Below are 18593 nucleotides of genomic sequence, written 5' to 3' on the forward strand. Positions count from 1 at the left end.
GTTGGTTATGAGAAGGAGCTGCACTCTTTCAGTGACTCCTATTTTGCCATCAGTATAGTGTGATCCTATAATAAATTTCCATCAAGCAAACTATTTCTGGTAATTCCCCCTAATTAACACCAGACTGCTAATAATAAATTAGGCACTACGTGTTTCTGATATAACCAAGATCTTGTCTGAACACAAGATAATAACCAGTGTCCCAAGAAAGTAAAACCCGAACCTAAATTAAGCCTTTGCTGGTAAAAGGATTTATATGCAATTTTGTGAGAAATCCTTTGAAGATCTCATACAGAACATTTTGACCAGCTAACGTTTTGAGTGACAGAGAGATTTGTTCTGTGCTAGGCAGTGAAAGTGGATTTATTGTGAAAACATGCTGTTGAGTTTTAAGCATATAAATCTTACACTGGATTATAGTGTCTTAATGAATGAATGACAGATCTCTTTTTTTGTCAGTACATTTTAATGTTACATGATGTTGTGATTGATAGAAACCAAACCTCTGCCATTAAAATGTCATGCAGACTTGATGTCTTTAAAAGTTTGGCTTCTGGAGTTTAATATACTATTTGCAAATAGACTTGCGTTTGTCTTGTTCATAGCCTGAACACGGAAGGGGAGTCAAGTTTTCTGTAAAGTTGCCTCTAAATTTTATAGAGCTGTGTGCAGTGTTTTCCTTTGCTTGTGTAAATAGAGGTAGAAAAAAACATTGCATTTGCCTAGTTAAGAGACACTCAGCTAAGGAGAGTCTCACCAGGCTGGTATTGTCATGAAGTAATTAGCCATGTTAGAGTAGATGGTTAAGTATCCCATGGTGAAAGCAGAGACTGCTGCATGTCAAGGCTAAGTACAGTATCGGATAATGCTTTCCAGAGCAAGTAGTATCGCTTTGAACAGTCACAACTTAGGAAAATATTAAACACTTCCAAACAAGCATTGTAAAGTATTCTAGTTGGGTGGTAGAATGAAGTAAAGACAGCAAATAAGTACTAATTGACCAATATTAAGTTTTACATGGTTACATATTCTACAGTGTTTAATACCATATTTCAGTCTTTCATTCCATCTTGAAAAAAGATGGAGAATCAGAGACTCACTGAGGCTGAAAGGGACCTTTGGAGATGAATAAGCATTATGTAGTCAAAGGGCCGTGTCCAATTTGGTTTTGATTATCTCCAAGGACAGAGACCCTGCAATCTCTAAGGGCAGCCTATGCCTATGTTTGACCATCCTCAGTTGTCCTGTCGCTATGTAGCCCTGAGCTGACTCTGGCTCTCTCTTCTTTACTGCTCCCTCCAGGTATTTGTAACATGTCTATGAGATCCCCCTAATCTTCTCTAAGCCTCTCCTTGTATGACAAATTCTCCAAGTCCTTAATCATCTTCTTGGCTCATTATTTCAGCATGTCCATGTCTCGTTTCTACTGGTGAAAACAGCACTGGATACAGCACTCCAGATGTGTCTCACCAAGGCTGAACAGAGAAAGATAACCTTCCTCAGCCTGCTGACTGGAGTCCCAGAGGCTGGTGGTCTTCCTTGTCACAAAGGGGACATCACCAGCTCATGGTCAACTTGGCATTCACGAGGACTCCCAGGTCCTTTTACACAAAGCAAACCTCCATTCCACCCCAAAAAACTGAAAAATAAGCAAGTGGTATCCGTTCACGTGTACAAGCATGACTTTCTTCTACTGATTATGATTCAGAAAAAGAAAACATTCAACAATCACAGAACATCTGAGGACAGATAGAGAGTTTGGGGTTTTGTGGGGTTTCTGTTTATTTTGTTTTGGTTTTAATTATAACTGAATTGCAAATGCGAACAGCCAAAATTGGATGCCAGAGACTATTAAACACAAGCAAGAAAATCTTCAGCACTTACCAGCTGCTTTTTTAGAATAAAACAATGGGGAAAAAAAGGAAATACAAACAAGTGAAGTGTGAATTGGTGCAGTTCCCCTTCTTACTCTTGTTTGCAAAGCTACTCATATCACTAGATGACTTGAGTGGATCCGTGAAGAAACAGGTACGCAACTGAACATTAGCTTTTAAGTTTATTGCATTGTTATATTAAGCATTTATATTTACATGTAATTTTGAATTGTTTAGTTACAATATACTGAAACTGTCATCATGATTCAGTTATTCACTCACAAAGCCCTACCTTCAAAGAGAGTTAAACCAAATTTTCTTACAAACACAGTCTTGGAAGAAAAATAATTACTGACTGAAAATACATGCAAAAAACTACAGCAGTTAGGTTGCTAACATGTCTCTCCTGACTTTCTAACACTCCCTCAAAATGTGTTGGATGAAATCTCTCATGAGATCCACAAATTATGATGGAATGGTGCTGATTTTTGCTATGTCAAGTCTGCAGTCAAATATAAGTATGTGTATGTGCATATACATCTATGCCTCTCAATACAAATGCATATGCATGTGTGTATAAAGAAGTATGTATAAATACATACCCACACTCACATATCAGAAGATTCCAGAGGTAAATATGGAGGCTTACAAATAAAACAAAATACAAAGATAACGGTACAAAATAGTCCTAAACAAAAAAAGGTAATAAATATTCAGTGAGATAAATGGCATTATTATAAAGTGCTCTACTAAAATCTCACTTATTAAAATACAATAAAAATTATGTTCCTTTAGAGGATTTATATAAGTTGGTAGAGCCGTTAAATATTTATTATGTATCAGTGACTCTATGCTTCCTTTTAAATTTTACACAAATAGATAAAAGGAGAAATTAAAAGGCAAAGCAGCTAAATGAAGCAGTACTATTGGAACTTTTCAGGCTTCTGTCCTCAAATTCATTAACGACTATAAATTCAAACCCCAGAGCATATGGATTAAGAAATACAATTCTAATTGAAATTATGAAACTAAACAAAATTCAGTTTGATTTTAAGGACACTGACAAACTGAAAAGTTTCTATTCTACTTTCAAACAGTGAGGTTTGAATTGCAGAAATTACCAAATGCCTTATCCTGTACATTCCCATCCTCTTTCCCCATGTATGTGCAACAAAGCTCCACTGAAACCTAGTCTCTAGGTCTCATTTCTCCATTTCCACCTCATTTCAAAAGCAACCTGGCTCATGTATTGCTGTACATTGTCCAGTCTGCTTCCACCCTTTCGATTTTCAGCTAAACTCACAAAAGGGTACATCTACAAAAGTGTAAACATTTTTAACAGCTTTATGCCATTTCTTCTGTACCACCAGAAGTTAAAAAAGAAATGTGGTAGTATTGAAGAAAAATAACTTCAGGAATTAAAGTGGAACAATCCACTACATGAACTTGTCTCTCTGAATTAGTAAGAAAGCCATCTTTTCATATTTCAGTACAGCAATTTTGGTTTTCTTTCCCCCTCCTTTTGTCAATGTTCCTTTTTACATTTGCTTTACTCAACCACAGGAAATTTTTGTAATTTTGCCCATGTTTTTATGGGTAAACCTGTCCTTTGTATCAGTAAAAACAAAAAAAACCAAAAACCCCTCAACAAAAACAGTAAATAGGTACTTCTAATGTTTACTGGAAAGAGCACTGAAGACAATTCAGCTCTGACATCCCAGCTGAATAAATAGCACGTAAATTCAGTTTCCTTCAGGACTCCAATCTGGCCCCGAGAGGGCCCCTGTCTCTGTTGTGCAACTCTGCTGGAGCAAAATTCACCCCGTGCAGAGGGTCATCACCTCTCCCCTAATATGCCTACAATTGCTCCACACTACTTAAGCCCTAATTTGAAGTTAAGTGGGACTTAGCTGGTGCAGATCTTGTGCTAACTCTCTGTATGGAGGCAAAATTCATATCAAGCCACAGAACTGGCTACGTCTCCTGGCTCACAGTAAATGCATAATGACAGCATTGTCTCTCTGCTCCCTTGCAAGCACTGAGAGATACTGAGCTGCCTAAGTCCATATCATATTATTCAACAATATATTCCCTACATCTGGAGGAAAAGACTGAAATAAAGCCTAAACTAATAAAAATCATAACAGCTGAACAAGAAAGTAAGTTTTCAGTATACTACCTGGCACACCACCAATATACATATTCATGAGCTGCATGGTAAAGAATGTACTGAGAAAAAAACAATGTCCTAAGTTGCACTTTGGCAGTTTCCCTTGTTCAACACCGAAGTCTCACGTTCTGAATATAAAATGCTGTTACCTGCAGATTCAGTGCAATTTCCCCTTTCCAAGGCACTTAAAACTATCTAAAACCTGAACTGCAAACATAACAACATAATTCCTTCTCCCTTATTTATAAGATCTGGTCTGACATTTCCATCCTGCCAAATAGACCTTCACTAGCAGGTTTTTTTTGCTAGTGTTCTGGTAGTACCAGAGTTAAGGAAGAGTATCACATCTATGCTTTCTTCTAAGTGGCATCTTCTAAACTATCCTTGTCCATCAGCATAGCCACTGTCCCACTTAACTGCTTTGTAAAAATCTCTGTCCTTTGCAGACCCATCAGTGACTTAACTGCTAAAGGCACAGGTACATGTAGTTGCGCAGGAGTCTTCATGTATATGAGTATCAGATAAAAATATCAGTTGTTGAACTCCATATTCCATGTAATCTTATCTTTCCTTTGAGTTCCTCTTTGAAGGAGTTTAGCTGCTCTATTTTTCTAGATACACCTTAAAAAACATCAGGGCAATAAAGTGATCAGGATCGCCGAAGCCAATCTCCTTTTATTTGTTGAACAGCAGCATAACCGAGATGTCTAATATCAGGTATTTATTTTTATAGAAATTTCACTGTCATACTAAGGCAGATATAAATGTGGCCATAAAATCAATGCAGTAACGAGTCAAGTATAGAGGTAAAGGCACTCTAATAGTTTGGCTTGGATGCAATTCCCATTTCCTCTCTTTTTATGAGGCAAACCCCTAAATGATAAACGCTCAAAAAATTAGTCTATAACCCTCCCCAAGTTTCCACATTTCTCTTCCATTTTTAGAAAACCATACATAAATAATTTTAACCAGTTATTGACAGGGACATTTTAACTTTTCTTTCTTCTCAGTACATTTGTTACACAAGATGAGCTCCAAGCATCAGATGTTGATAGAGTGAGCATGTTTCTTGCACAGTGGCTTATCTTTCTTGGAGAAGAAAGTCTGACCCTCCAAACTGTCACTGCATACCTGAAATTGGATAAAAAAAGAAAACATCACCCAATTCAGATGTATGAATTACACCATATACTATTCAGAGTGCCAGATCATAGCACTGAACAATGCACAATTATATACAAAGATTATATACCTTTTTTCCAGGGATGATCTTTTAGATGTAATACTAATGACTGATGCAAGCACAACCTTTAAGGCAACAGGTTCTTAACTGGGAGCAGAGTTAGGTTCAGCATTTTAAGTACGTATCCCATCATGAGGGCTGGAGGGGTTTTTTTGGGGTCATAAAATATTAGCAAGTGATACTTAGGCTACAGTGCCTTTACATCAAAAGCACTCTTCCTACTTTAGAAATAGCCCATTCCTGTATGGCCTTCAACATTTGCTCCGAGGAAGTAAATGTCAAGTGTTAAATGTTAGGATGCATGGCTGCAGTCCAGGCCAACACCTCTGGACTGGTGCCAAAGGCTCACAATAGCAACGTATCTGCTGAATAATTGGGAAAGCGTTTTTTGTTTGGGCTCAGAGGACTGAAGAGGTTATATCTGTTAACTTCCACATTGGTCAGGTTAGCACAAGCACTGCTGCCATGAGTTTGTTTAAAATGTGGACTAGTTTTACTTACTGAGCATACAAAGCAAGTGTCATGCCAAGTGTGGCCCAAAGCTTCAAGAAATCTATCTCCGGCTTCAATGGGGAATTCACAGCCACGGCACATAGTACCGAAAAGGGCATAGTAATCTGCAAACACACACAAACAGATACAAAAATGATGCACATTCAGGAAAGTGAGACTGACCCTTTGAATCCTTTGTGCTTTTCTTTCAGTTCCAGTGGGTTCGCATTTGTTGAGTTTTATAATACTGGGTACACTGAATAAATAGCTCCTAGACTGAAAGACTGGAATGCCCTGGTTTCCTCACTAATTCAGTTCTCATCCCCTTCTTTATCCATTCAAGTGAGCAGTGCTTCCATCTTCCTGGTGTTTCAATTCCTTAAGATCAATAGTGCACTGGTAGGGGCTGGGGGAGAAGCAGTCCTTACAGCATGAGCTCTGCATACTTATTAACTTCTCTGTCTTGCTTCTCAGCTAGAATATACAGCTCTAGCACTTATGGTAGCAGAAAAAACAGAGGGTTATCATATGTGTTAAGCCCAGTGGAAGAGTGCTGTCTTGTTTTAGTAAGTGTGTTTTGTATGATGACCTTAAAAAGCATCATCATAGGTGGCCTCTCAGCAGGATGGGAAACACAAGTGATCTGGAAAAGAAAAGCCCTTGACAGAATCATAGAATAGTTTGGGTTGGAAGGGACCTTAAAGATCATCCACTTCCAACCCCCCCTGCCATGGGCAGGGACACCTCCCACTAGATCAGGCTGCCCAAGGCCCCAACCTACCTGGCCTTGAACACCACCAGGGATGGGGCAGCCACAAATTCCCTGGGCGACCTGTGCCAGTGCCTCACCAACCTCATGGTGATGAAGTGAGGGCTGCCAAAGGCAAGGGACAGCTTCACCAATCACCTGCATTAATCCATGCTACTGGCATGAATTTGCAAGTGCTTAACCAGGAGAAAGACAATTAAAATGGCAAATGTTCCAAAACTTCCACTGAAAACCCTGAAGTACATGGTCTTGTGACCTTACTGTTTCAGCTCTTGGTATTGTGTTCCTACAGAATCTTTTACTGACATTTTTCTGGTGCCAGTAGTTAAGGCCTTTTGTAAGCTGACATGCGGTTTGTGTTGATAAGGTTACTGGCTTTTCTTCTGAAGAAAGGCAATAGTCAAGGCAGAATGAAGGGCATCAGCTTTCTTTTGCTTTTGCATGCTCAAATTTTATACCATAGAAGCCTTCCAAGGCAGACTTCTCATACAGTAACACGTCAATTCTTCCTGTACACACCATTTTCAAAACTAGGTTACTAACTTTGCACTTTAAGAAAAATTCAGTTGTAGATATCTGCACTTTTAATTTAATTTTAGCATCAATGTCCAAAACATTCTGTGGATTAAACCCCCATAATGCTAATAGCTGATGCTATTATAATTTCAAATACAGATTTAAAATTAGAACCCTTTGCACTAGGAAGAAGGAAAGTTGGTAATGACATTTACTCCTTGCTTCTTTAAACTTAGTCGTAGACTTTTAACTCCAGCGGGACTGAGAGTCTTTGAAGAATGAATATATCTCAAATTAACATCTAGTTAGACAGCCAGAATCATTACAACATATCATTGGCAATAATGCCTCACAGAATGTGCCTACATTAACTTCTGCTAGCAACTTTCTATCTCAGAAATAAACTTTGTGAGAAGTATAATATTCTTTGACATTTTATCCCAGTGTTTCCTGGGATACAGAACAGAACAGAAGAGTGTGCATTTTTGCATGCAAGTTGTAACGGTAGCACAAATCAATGCACCGCACAACATAGGGGTCATTTGGTGGCAGGAACAAGAATTCAATATTAGCAGAACAAACCCAGTCACTAGCTTTCCACCAAAGGGGAGTTATTGATTCCTGCAGAACTATTTTTGAATCATGAAAAGGTTCCAAGATTAGGGGCTTCAGATTGCTTCAGGATGAAATTTCACCATGCTATCACACTGGAGAATGCTGCTCATATATCCATTTCCTCTGCTGCTCCACAAATGCAATAGGAGCAACATGTTACCCTACTTGTATCACTGAGTAAGCAATAACCTCATGCATCCTTTTGTATTTGCCAACACTTCATTAAAAGACACTCCAATAGAGAAATTTTAGATAAATTTTGTCTGCTTTCCTCACCCTTTCAGTATGTAGTACTCTCTGTGGCATCCACTGCAAACAACTGTGGCATCAACCCAGAAGGAAAACTTAGCTCCAAACAGATCACAAGGATTAATGCAAATTCTCTTCCTAGTCAATCCACTTCCACCTCTAGTTAACTACAATGTACCTTACAGTAGAAGGAAAAACAGAGGAAAGGTCCAATTGATGGTCCTAACACAGATGCAAACAGCAGGCATTGTGAAAACAGACAATACTATCTATTTCTTTCCTAGTCAGGAAGACTACATGGAAAGTTCTAAGCAAACTAGGAAACCAACATAAATAAAACCTGTTCATTTCAATCAAAAAGATACAATTAGCTGGAAGTGCTAAAACCAAAACAGAATCCCTCTGAAATTCTAAGCCATATCTCTCACATAATATTACTCATCAGACTTTCAAGTACTTTAATTGCATCACTGCATTTTTCCCCTAACAGCCTGGGTTTTTCTTCCAAGTTTATGTTCAACAGATGTTATGTTTGATCCTGCAAAAATTTCCCAGGCAGACTGCTTACTCTTGGAAGTCCCTTCTGGCTGTGAATATATAATATTGTTATTCAGAGTAAAATACATTACTCCACTTGCATTTGTTTGTTTAGCAAATAAGCAGATTTACATCAACTCCAGATTATTTTAAAGCCAACCAGAAAGTCACCCTAAAATTAACACTTTGCTGTATCACTTAGACCTACAGTTGAGGGCTTAATGGGAATATCAAGTAAGACCAGTGCCAAGAAGCCTGCTCCTGCTAATCATAGAATCGTTTGGGTTGGAAGGGACCATAAAGATCATCCACTTCCAACCCCCCTGTCATGGGCAGGGATGTCCCACTAGATCAAGCTGCTCAAGGTCTCATCCAGCCTGGCCTTGAACACCTGCAGGGATGGGGCAGCCACAGCTTTTCTGGGCAACCTGTTCCAGTGTCTCACCATTCTCATGGTGAAGAAATTCCTCCTTATATCAAGCCTAAATCTGCCCCTCTCCAGCTTTCCTGGAGCCCCTTTCAGGTACTGGAAGGTCGCTATAAGACCTTCTCTGAGCCTTCTCTTCTCCAGGCTGAACAAGCACAACTCTCTCAGCCTGTCCTCGTATGGAAGGTGGTCCAGCCCTCGAATCATCTTTGTAGCCCTTCTCTAGACTAATGCCAATGAAGATATTCTCACCAGTTTCTCCTGCTGCAAACTCAAAGGGTCTACACTATTTGTTGTTGCTTTTAATTGACATAAAATTACATAACTTTGCTGGGATATTCATTCTGAAGTAAAGCTTTCTCTTCCTTCTAAGAAAAAGGAATTATGACTTTTTCCAATCATATTAAGCTCTGCTTCCCTGCACAGTTGCAGTAAACTTTGGTTGTGTTGCTCCTTACCCGTCTCACAGTAGGGATCACCATCTTCTAAGTGGAAGACATTATTGCGGATGGGGTTATGACAGGCCACACACACGAAACAGGAAACATGCCAAGTTTGTTTCAAAGCATTTATTACTTCCTGTGGGAATTAGAAAACGTGTTATTAGCACATTGTTTTGGTGTGATGACTAGATTGTGGTGACCACGCCTCCACACTTGATTTATTTCAAGAATACTTTGTTACTTTGTTACTTTGAAAATGGGTCGTGCACACAGTCTCTGCTGATATTAAACCTAACAAGGTGCTTTATTTATGGTACATCTCATTTGTCATAAGCAACCTTTCATATTTTGAAAAGTTTAGCATAGAGTTGGACAGATTTAACAACTCATTTATTCACCTTTTCCACTTGAATTAGGATCTCAGCCATAACTGTTCCCTGAAAAAAAGAAAAGCAGCATCTCCAATGTCTCCTCAAGTCTTTGAATAGTTAATCAGAAGACACCAAACAGAAAATTATGACTGCTTTGTGCTGTGCTGTGAATTGCACTGCCAGAGAGCCCTGGATGACCCCAGTTACACAAATGCTCAGGCACATTGCTGTCTGCTGTAAAGCAGTGTCCAATCATCTGGCAGGCTCAAATTAGCAGTATTAGTGCCGAGTAGGATAATGCGCCTTTCTATCTTCATTACCACTGGGAATACTTCACCGCTTAAGATCTAGCCAACCAGAATGTTTTCCAGCACTCAGCTTAGTTAAGGGGTATTATTTATTTTTATTATGCCCTCCTTTCCTACCTATTCTGCAAAAAGCTGCCAATTAAAAACATTTTCCACACAAAAATTCAGCAATCACAGCAGATACAGAACAGCTTCATGAAAACAGGAGCCAAACTTGGAAGACCTAAGGAGGCTACAGACTGAAAAGGTTTAACATTACAAGAATCAAAAATACACTCTGTTTGCGAAGGGAGCTGAAAAGGTATGTCAGTGTACATTTGGAAGAATGCAGAATAGGCCATGTAAAAGAGAATTTTATTACAGAGAAGCACTGAACACCGTAGTTATTGTTCCCTCTGAAAACCAGGCCACTTGCTGGTCACTTACCCCAAGTATCTTCCTTTGGCACTTTGAACACTCAGGGGCAAAGAACTTCTCATAGCAGACCTCACAATACAAGGCCCCTTTCTCTTCCACAAATCCAATATAAGCCATAGAAGTTTTGCAATGAGCACAATTAAACTCCTCGGGATGCCATGACTTCCCCAAAGCCACCAAGAAGGGTCCTCTGGTAAGAAAAAAAATAGATTTTGTCAGCAAACGCCCTTGGGTTGGCTCCTGAAAAGCTGCTAATAGGCTTAACCTGTGATACTTCTGTGCCATTTTTACTCTGTTCACAAACTTATGCTGCTCCATCCCTCCTTCCTCTTACAGGCTCCAAGAAAGTGTTGAGTATTGACTAGACCTATTCACATTGGATTATCCCCCAGAAACAGTGAACGACAATAAACACTACTTCACTTCACTACATTTATTTTAGAACTATATTAAATACAATGCTGAATTGGCTGCTAGGGAAAGAAGAAAAAGGATGTTCCCTATGTTCCCAATTACCTCTACCTATTGCAAACAGATATTTGACTCAGTGATATGATAAGCTCTCTTTCAGTGTCCATTTGTATCAAGGCCACAAACCCTCAAGTAGACTTGATTCCATTAAGAGCTGTTAACAGCAGTTCCTTGTGTAGCAAAAAATTCAATCGCTCTCCTTACCCGACAAGTTTGTTACAGGATAACCTATCCCAGTGGTTGGTGTTGTTTTTATTGTTCTTGGGGGTTTTTTTGTTGGTTGGTTTGGATTTCCTCCCCCTCTACAGAAGTTAGTTAAAATACAACCACTTTCTCCAAACACAGAGCCTCCTCCTCCATTTGCAAACACAAAATGAAGATGCTTTTATAGCATTTGTCTGGCTAATGCAAAAAGGTTAATTGACAAGATGAAGTTGTTCACTTCTCAATCAACACAAACTTCTCAGTTTGTAACTCATAAATCCCAGGCATACATCATTGTAATCTGTATTCATTTGAAAACACAGTCAGCACGCTAATTTCTTTAATGAACTTATTTTCATCAGTGAGGTGAATCCTAGGTTCCACCAATACTTAACCTTCCAGTATTCTGGTTTTAGATGAACGTTGTGGATTGCCTCCCCCACCAGATTTCCCATTTTTGTAACACCAATACAGGTGCCACCTTTCAGTAATACATCACTTTTTTCTGATCTTATATCTTATTACAAAAAAAGTGTAAACATTCTAATATCACCACCTTGTTGCTTAACATTTTTTTTAAATTGAGTAAGCCACATAAACAATTTTGTGTAAGATAAGATTCTCATATGAACACAGCAACAACAATAGAGAAAAAACCCCAAACACCTTAACATTTGTTTCCAACATCATACTGCCTGTAAGATGGAAATATAAGTGGCTGGAGGACAGTAGGGGGTAATTGTTTTTTATTTCTCATCTACATTTTCTCTGGAGATGCCACATATTTTCAACAGTATGCGAAGTCAAAAATAAAGGACTTGGATTCAGGACAACTCACACACCTTCTAAGATGGTGAACATATTTAATCTGCAACAGCTTCTTCTACTTACCTCTGATTATCAGAAAGAAAGCAGTGAAAAAGAGGCTCCTGGGAGAGCAGCTTGTAGCCCTTTAAGGAGGGAGTCAGGGTCGAGCACAGCTCTCTGGCCCCTACTCCCAGTGGAGCAGTGCAAACACTGACCTAAACTGATACCCTCCCGCTGCCCGACAAGCACCTTTTCACATCAATGTCCTTTCAGTTATGTACTGATCAAACAATACAAGCCCTTATGTACAACAAAGTGCTCTCAGTGCGCCATGTCAGCACAGGCTAATTTAACAGATTCGTTAACACAGGGCTGACACTGAAGAGGCTCTCCCAGCTCCAGGTAGGATTGAGTTTCTGACCATCTGCACCAAAATGACAGGCTTAGTTAGCTCTGCAATGGAAAGAACGTGTGCTAGGGATGGGAAGGGAAAGAATTTTTACATCTGCTGCATGTAGTTCTCCAGAGTTTACAGCTCTGACATGTTGACGTTAGCCTCTCAGGACAGCACACATGAACCCAGACGCATGGGGAACAGCCTGAAAGGGCATCTACGCAGTTTCTTTCCCGAAGTCCCCAGACAGCTCTGGACATGCCCTGCACAGTACTTCTGAGGTGTTACATTAGCAGGCTGGCTCCATGCACACTTGTGTCCAGAAGAACAATTTCTAAATGCAATCTTACTTTTAATTAGGCCACTGTTTAAACATGCCAAGCTGGTGCTGCAGCTTAATGATATCAGCAACATAAAAAACGCCCCAATGCATTGAAGAAAGAAAAAAACTGAACAAACTACCTACCATGTAAAATACACTAAAACATGACATTCGGAACTTTGAGGTGTTCTTGGTCTCTGCATATTTTTGTGACTGGAAACACTAGTATCCAGTAAGGAAAGGTATTTATTTGCATTAATTTGAAATGAGTTTATAGCCTTGATGTGACTGAGGGGGCCGTATGCCTACACTCATGACACCTGATGGGAAGTAGCTAGGGCATGAAATGCTAGGAAGATAGCTGCAGATGGCTTCATTTTTCCTTCCCCATTTAAATAAAAAAAAAATCCCACATACCTCTGTTAACTAGAATAAATTTTTTTGAAGGTGGTGCTAAAAGCCCACATTCCTTCCATCCATAGATACTGGATGATCAAACTAGCAAGCTGGTTATGAATACAGCTCTGTTCTGGGCTACTTGTTGTACTAAGGATTTCTGAACGAATTTCTGACATCACCATCTACACCACGTGAATCAAATTCACAGATGGAGGCAAACAGTCGTAATTCTATTTTAAAAAGAGATTCTGACGTATTTACAACAGTATTTACAGAATCTTATGCCCCAAAGGATCATCAGGCACGTAAATTTAGTTACCAACCAAAACACCTGGGTCCTGTGTGTAGTAGTGATAACAGGGGAAAATTGGAAGAACTAAATAATGTAAATGGAATATAAGCATAATTTCACTATCTTTCCCCTGTAACTAAATATAGTTTTATCAGTATGATCACGATGCATTCATATGCCAATAATGTAGCTTCTCATGTGGCTTTTATTATGACAGCAAGTCAGAATTGAAATTTGGTGGCAGAGATTAAAAAGACTTCCACATCTGCTAAGGAGGCAATCTACTTTACAGTTAACCATACAGCAGTCCACATTCTTGGAAGTTTCTTTTTCTCCCTACTTGAAAATGCAGTGATCTCTGTATAGGAGATGCTGAAGGGAAACACCATTTGTACTTTTCACTTCTGCCTTTAAGAACAATTAAGTTGTATGAAAAGGTGACAAAGCCAAATCATCATTCACAAGCAGATATGCCAAAGAATACGTTCTCAATGGAGATTCAGGGAAAACACATCTGGACTTAAAAGGGAGAGCCAATTCCGCACTGCAGTGCTCAGCAAGACTGCCAGGGAACCAGGAGTCTTCATCAGGAAACATCAAAAGTTTTTCAGACCATCACAACAATTACATCATGGGAAATTCAGTTTGCCTCCAGCTTTGATTCTTTTAGACAGGGGAAGAAAAGCTTATTTAATGCAGCTTTGGGAAACACTGGTCTCTTCAGACAATCACTGTATGAATAATTAAAGATATGTTAAAAAGTTATAAGATGTCTCTAAGAAATGCTTTTGGCTTAACCAGCCATGGTCATTCTATGCCTGAGTGTAAAGTAACCAACTCCACAACACATTTTGGCTTCAAAACAGATGTACAATGCAATGTCACTTGATCCTCCTCCTACCTTTTCATAGGTAAATCTACCACTACAGGCATGAACTGTAATTATGCTAAAACTTGAACTCAAAATGCCATTGTAATATTTAAATACATGGTATGTAGTGAACATGAGGCATATCTAGCATTGATAAATGCACAGCAACTCATCCTCAAATGAAACAATGCTTGCTTTTAATAATTGAGGTGGTATTTAACATAAGAAGAAATATAAGGAATTAAACACACCAGCAAATTACAAAGAAGTTAGATGTGTGTATCAGTTACTATTCATGAAGAGGTGTCGCTTACAATAGGTGCCAATGGTTTAAGTACTGTCAAGTAAGGCTCCATAGTTTCTCCTTATGCACGCATAGTTTCACCTCATCCCCCCTAAGGAGTTAAAGGTCCATGGACCAATGCACTCCCCTACTTACAAGGCAGTAGCTCATCTACTCTTTAGTGGTTATCAAAATGGGAAGTGGGGAGTAGCAGCAAGTGGTTTAAGGGCCAAGAGGAGAGGATGGCTGCTCAGGACTGATCTGCAGACTGTGCTGTGAGACCCCATGCCACAAAGCATCAGCGAACCCTGTTAAACCACAGGTGCTGTAAAAAGCAATGAAGTTTCTTGCATTGAAGATGCAAAGTATAGTGGATTTGCTATGTTTGATTTTAATTTTAAACTGAAATGACAGTATCAAGAAGGAACGTGAACAGTTGCTTGTACGTTATTTACTAGACACAATTCCAAAGCCCAGGGAGCAGAAAGGTCAGAATATGAAAGACAGACAGGATGATAACACAAGCGAAACTGTTGAATGAATCAGATGAATTCCATCCCAAAAGTGTGTAGACCCTTTTGACATTAGCATTCCATTTTGCAGTGAAGCAAAAAGTCTGGATCAGGAAAGATGTGCACCTATGTTGGGAATTTGTATAAGTTTCTTCTATTGCTTCACGGGGAAGCGTTGCTTAATCTTTTCTACTCAAGTCATACAAGTCAAGGATTAGCTACTGTAACATCTAAAGGCCAGAGAGCTCACCAAAGAGCTTGAAATGTAGCATTGCAGGAAATAATTAATTCAGTCCTAGCAATTTTTACACCTCTATTCCTTGCTTTTCTTATATTGATGCAGCCTGCTATTTTTCTTCTTCTCAATTAGAAATTCTGGTTTATAAATCAACATTTTTGACAAGTTAATTTTTACAAGACTATCCTCTGATTGCTTTCCAACTCAGTTTTATTGGAATAGGTGTATACATGACAACGAACTTGCTTAGTTTTCTTTGGTTTTACTTTTTCTCTACTCCACCCAGCTTTCTGGTTCTCCATAAAACAGGTTGTAAAGGCTGTGACTGTTAGCAGTCCACAATGTTTTTCCTCCATTATTATTCTCATTCTCAGTTTTGATAGATAAACCGTGCATGAAGACAGCGTTGTGCTTTACTGAAATGAAGCCTTAAAACACTTGTGACTAAGGAATCAAAAATCACTAAAGCAAACCAAAGCCCCGCTGTCAGAAAATCTGCAAGATGAACAAATACAAACCTAATGACTTGATTACAGTGTGCACACATGGGAGTACGCTTTCCAGCTGGAATATGCTCTGCCTTCTGAACCAACGTGTCCTGCTCATTTAGCAGAGGTGCTGTCACCAGTTTTTCAGTCGGGGCAGTTGTTCCAGGTGGTTTAATATTGTTTGATGTCCATCCACTGGCAGGAGCTGGGGAAAGAGAGCCAAAAGCATTTAGAAGACCATCCTTTCAGTATCAAGTAAATTGTTTGGAAATTCAAGCCACCAGCAATATTTGCCTAACATCTTTGATCAGCATATACCTGCTTACTTAAAGGAACACATTTTTCCCCTTAGGAAAAGGAAAGGAACTTACTTTCCCCTCCTCCTCCAGCAAGTAAGTCCTACCTACTTTATGAAATGTCTATGAAATAACACAGAATGGTTTTGGCTAGCTTCTAGAACTAGTGGACAAATTTCAACATACTTAAGTTAGGCGAAGGAATATACAAACTGTGAAACCATTATTTTGCTTATTATAAAGCTGAAGCCAAGAATATCAGCATATGAACAGAGACAGAAGAATATAACATAACTATGCAAAACATTTTACACTGAGTGCAACAGATCATACGTCACTACTAAAAGATCGAACAAGAGTACGCATTCAATACAACATGTACAGGAACTTAAAATACAGTACTGTAAAAGGAAAATGTATTTCTAAATTAAATTTAAACACTAGTCTAGTTCACCTGAGACTGCCAGTCTGAAGCATTCCAAAGTGCACGCTCATATCTGTGCTGGTTTTGGATGGGATAGTTAGTTTTCTTCATAGTAGCTAGTACCAGTCTATGTTTTGGATTTGTGCTAGAAACAGTGTTGATAATACAAGAATGTTTGAATTACTGCTGAGCAACGCATACACAGAGTCAAGGCCTTTTTTCCTTCTCAAACCACTCTGCCAGTGAGTGGGCTAGGGGTGCACAAGAGGTTGGGAGGGGGCACAGCTAGAACAGCTGATCCCAACCGACCAAAGGGAGAGTCCATACCATATGATATCGTGCTCAGCATATAAAACCTGGGGGAAGAAGGAGGAAGAGGAGGGACGTTCAGAGTGATGGGGTTTGTCTTTCCAAGTACCTTTTATGTGTGATGGAGTCCTGCTTTCCTGGAGACGGCTGAACACCTCACTGCTGATGGCAAGTAGCAAATGAATTCCCTGCTTTGCTTGCATGCATGGCTTTTGCTTTTCTTATTAAACCATTCTTATCTCAGCCTATGAGTTCTCTCATTTACCATTCTGATTCTCTCCTCCATCCCACCAGGGGGGGAGTGAGTGAGTGACTGTGTGGTGCTTATTTGCCAGCTGGGGTTAAAATCATGACAACATCCTCTTTATGAAAGTTATGACACTGAAATAAAAACCTGATGTTTTCAGAAACGTACACACCCACACATTTCCATTTGTGCTTAGGTTTTTAGAGTTGTAGAATAGGCATAAACTTTAATTGAGAGTGAAAAAATGCATTTAGAAAAATGAAAGGCACAGATGATACTGTTGCCAAGGGTAATGAAAAAACAGTCTTATGTTTTTCTTTCTCCTCTACTGATATATGTACTTGGTACGGTACAAGCTACAGCAACACAAGCTTATGGGAGCTTATAACTTCCTGTCAAGTGGAGAATCAATTTTCTTTTTCAAGTATGTAAAAAAATCCCACATTTCCATAGCCTTTTGTTTGTAACAACAGACAACAGAAACTGTTTCCTCGGTATGTAGCTTTTCCAAGACCTTATGGAAAACTAGTTTGTGAAGCTGTTATTCTTTGTGCTTGTCTACCTCTTTCATCTTTCATATTATCTTCCAAGGAAAAGTAGAAGAGTTGGTTATCATTATCTCCCTTAACGCTACATTGATTACCCTTCACCCTACAGAAAAGCTGCAAATACCCTTCCGATAGAAAATTTCATTTCATATTCAAATGGAAGTGGCATACTAAGACACAGAGAAAATAAATTTAGAGCGACAGTGAATACACAGAAAATTCAACAGAAATGCCGATCCCCTGCTATTTACAGAAGATAGCCACCCACTACACAATTTAATCAAAACAATACAGTGAACTTCAGTTAACTCCCCACCCCGCACCCCTTCATGTGTATTTGTAGGATAAGGCAACATAGCTGCAAGACTTTTAACACCAACATGTGCCCTATAATTATGCTTGCTATTAATCTACTTATTAGTAGTCTCAATACCTACTTTTGCTTACTCTTTCTCTGTAAGAAGAAGCAATAGATTCATATATCTTTTTTTTGTATAACTGGTTGGTTCAACAAATTTTCTCAAACCAGTTCATTTCAAGACTGACACATTTTTGGATCGTTCTCAGTATCTGAAGTAGCAAAAGCTATACCAGCTCATCAGAGTTTTTTGGGTTGGTTGGTTTTTATTTTTACACAGAAGACTATTGTTTATATTTAATGTACAATTAGTTCATTTGCAATATCTTGAAAAATAATATCTTGATTCCAGAAACATTTGGAATTCCTGAGTAGAAAGTATTTAAGAATAAAAGCACTTGATATTCCAGAAGTCCCTCTGCTACTGTAGTTCCTGTCAGATTATAAATGCCTGCTAGACTGAAAACATAGGGACAGATAAAAATGGAAAAGCTGGCAGAAAGGCTTTGGAGATACGAACAAAAGTGGTTTTGATTAATAGCACTTTCCCTCCTCTGTCATCACACATGGCCTTCTAGTTTTCAGGTCTCATTTTGTGAGAAGACAAAAATGCACATTAGCCCTAAATCTGTTTGAAGACTGCTTTTTGCCATAAATCAAATTGCAATGTAGCTGCTAGTATATTGCTGATTTCTGTTT

The 18593-nt window shown here is 38.9% G+C and overlaps 1 protein-coding gene across 8 annotated transcripts in view; it reads right to left on the bottom strand.

The window, feature by feature from the left end:
• Positions 1–2037: 2037 nt before the first annotated feature.
• PDLIM5 (PDZ and LIM domain 5) overlaps positions 2038–18593 on the bottom strand; it is a 128775-nt gene continuing 112219 nt past the window's right edge. For all 8 annotated transcript variants that reach the window (XM_069855607.1, XM_069855605.1, XM_069855604.1 and 5 more), the window contains 5 exons: positions 15743–15917; positions 10441–10621; positions 9351–9471; positions 5789–5904; positions 2038–5175 (listed from right to left, as the gene is read on the bottom strand). In XM_069855607.1, coding sequence (XP_069711708.1) covers positions 5086–5175; positions 5789–5904; positions 9351–9471; positions 10441–10621; positions 15743–15917 — 683 coding nt within the window. In that variant the 3' untranslated portion in view covers positions 2038–5085. The remainder of the gene's footprint in view (positions 5176–5788; positions 5905–9350; positions 9472–10440; positions 10622–15742; positions 15918–18593) is intronic.

This window comes from Phaenicophaeus curvirostris, chromosome 4 (genome assembly GCF_032191515.1).
Source record: "Phaenicophaeus curvirostris isolate KB17595 chromosome 4, BPBGC_Pcur_1.0, whole genome shotgun sequence".
In the NCBI taxonomy this organism is placed as follows: Eukaryota; Metazoa; Chordata; class Aves; order Cuculiformes; family Cuculidae; genus Phaenicophaeus; species Phaenicophaeus curvirostris.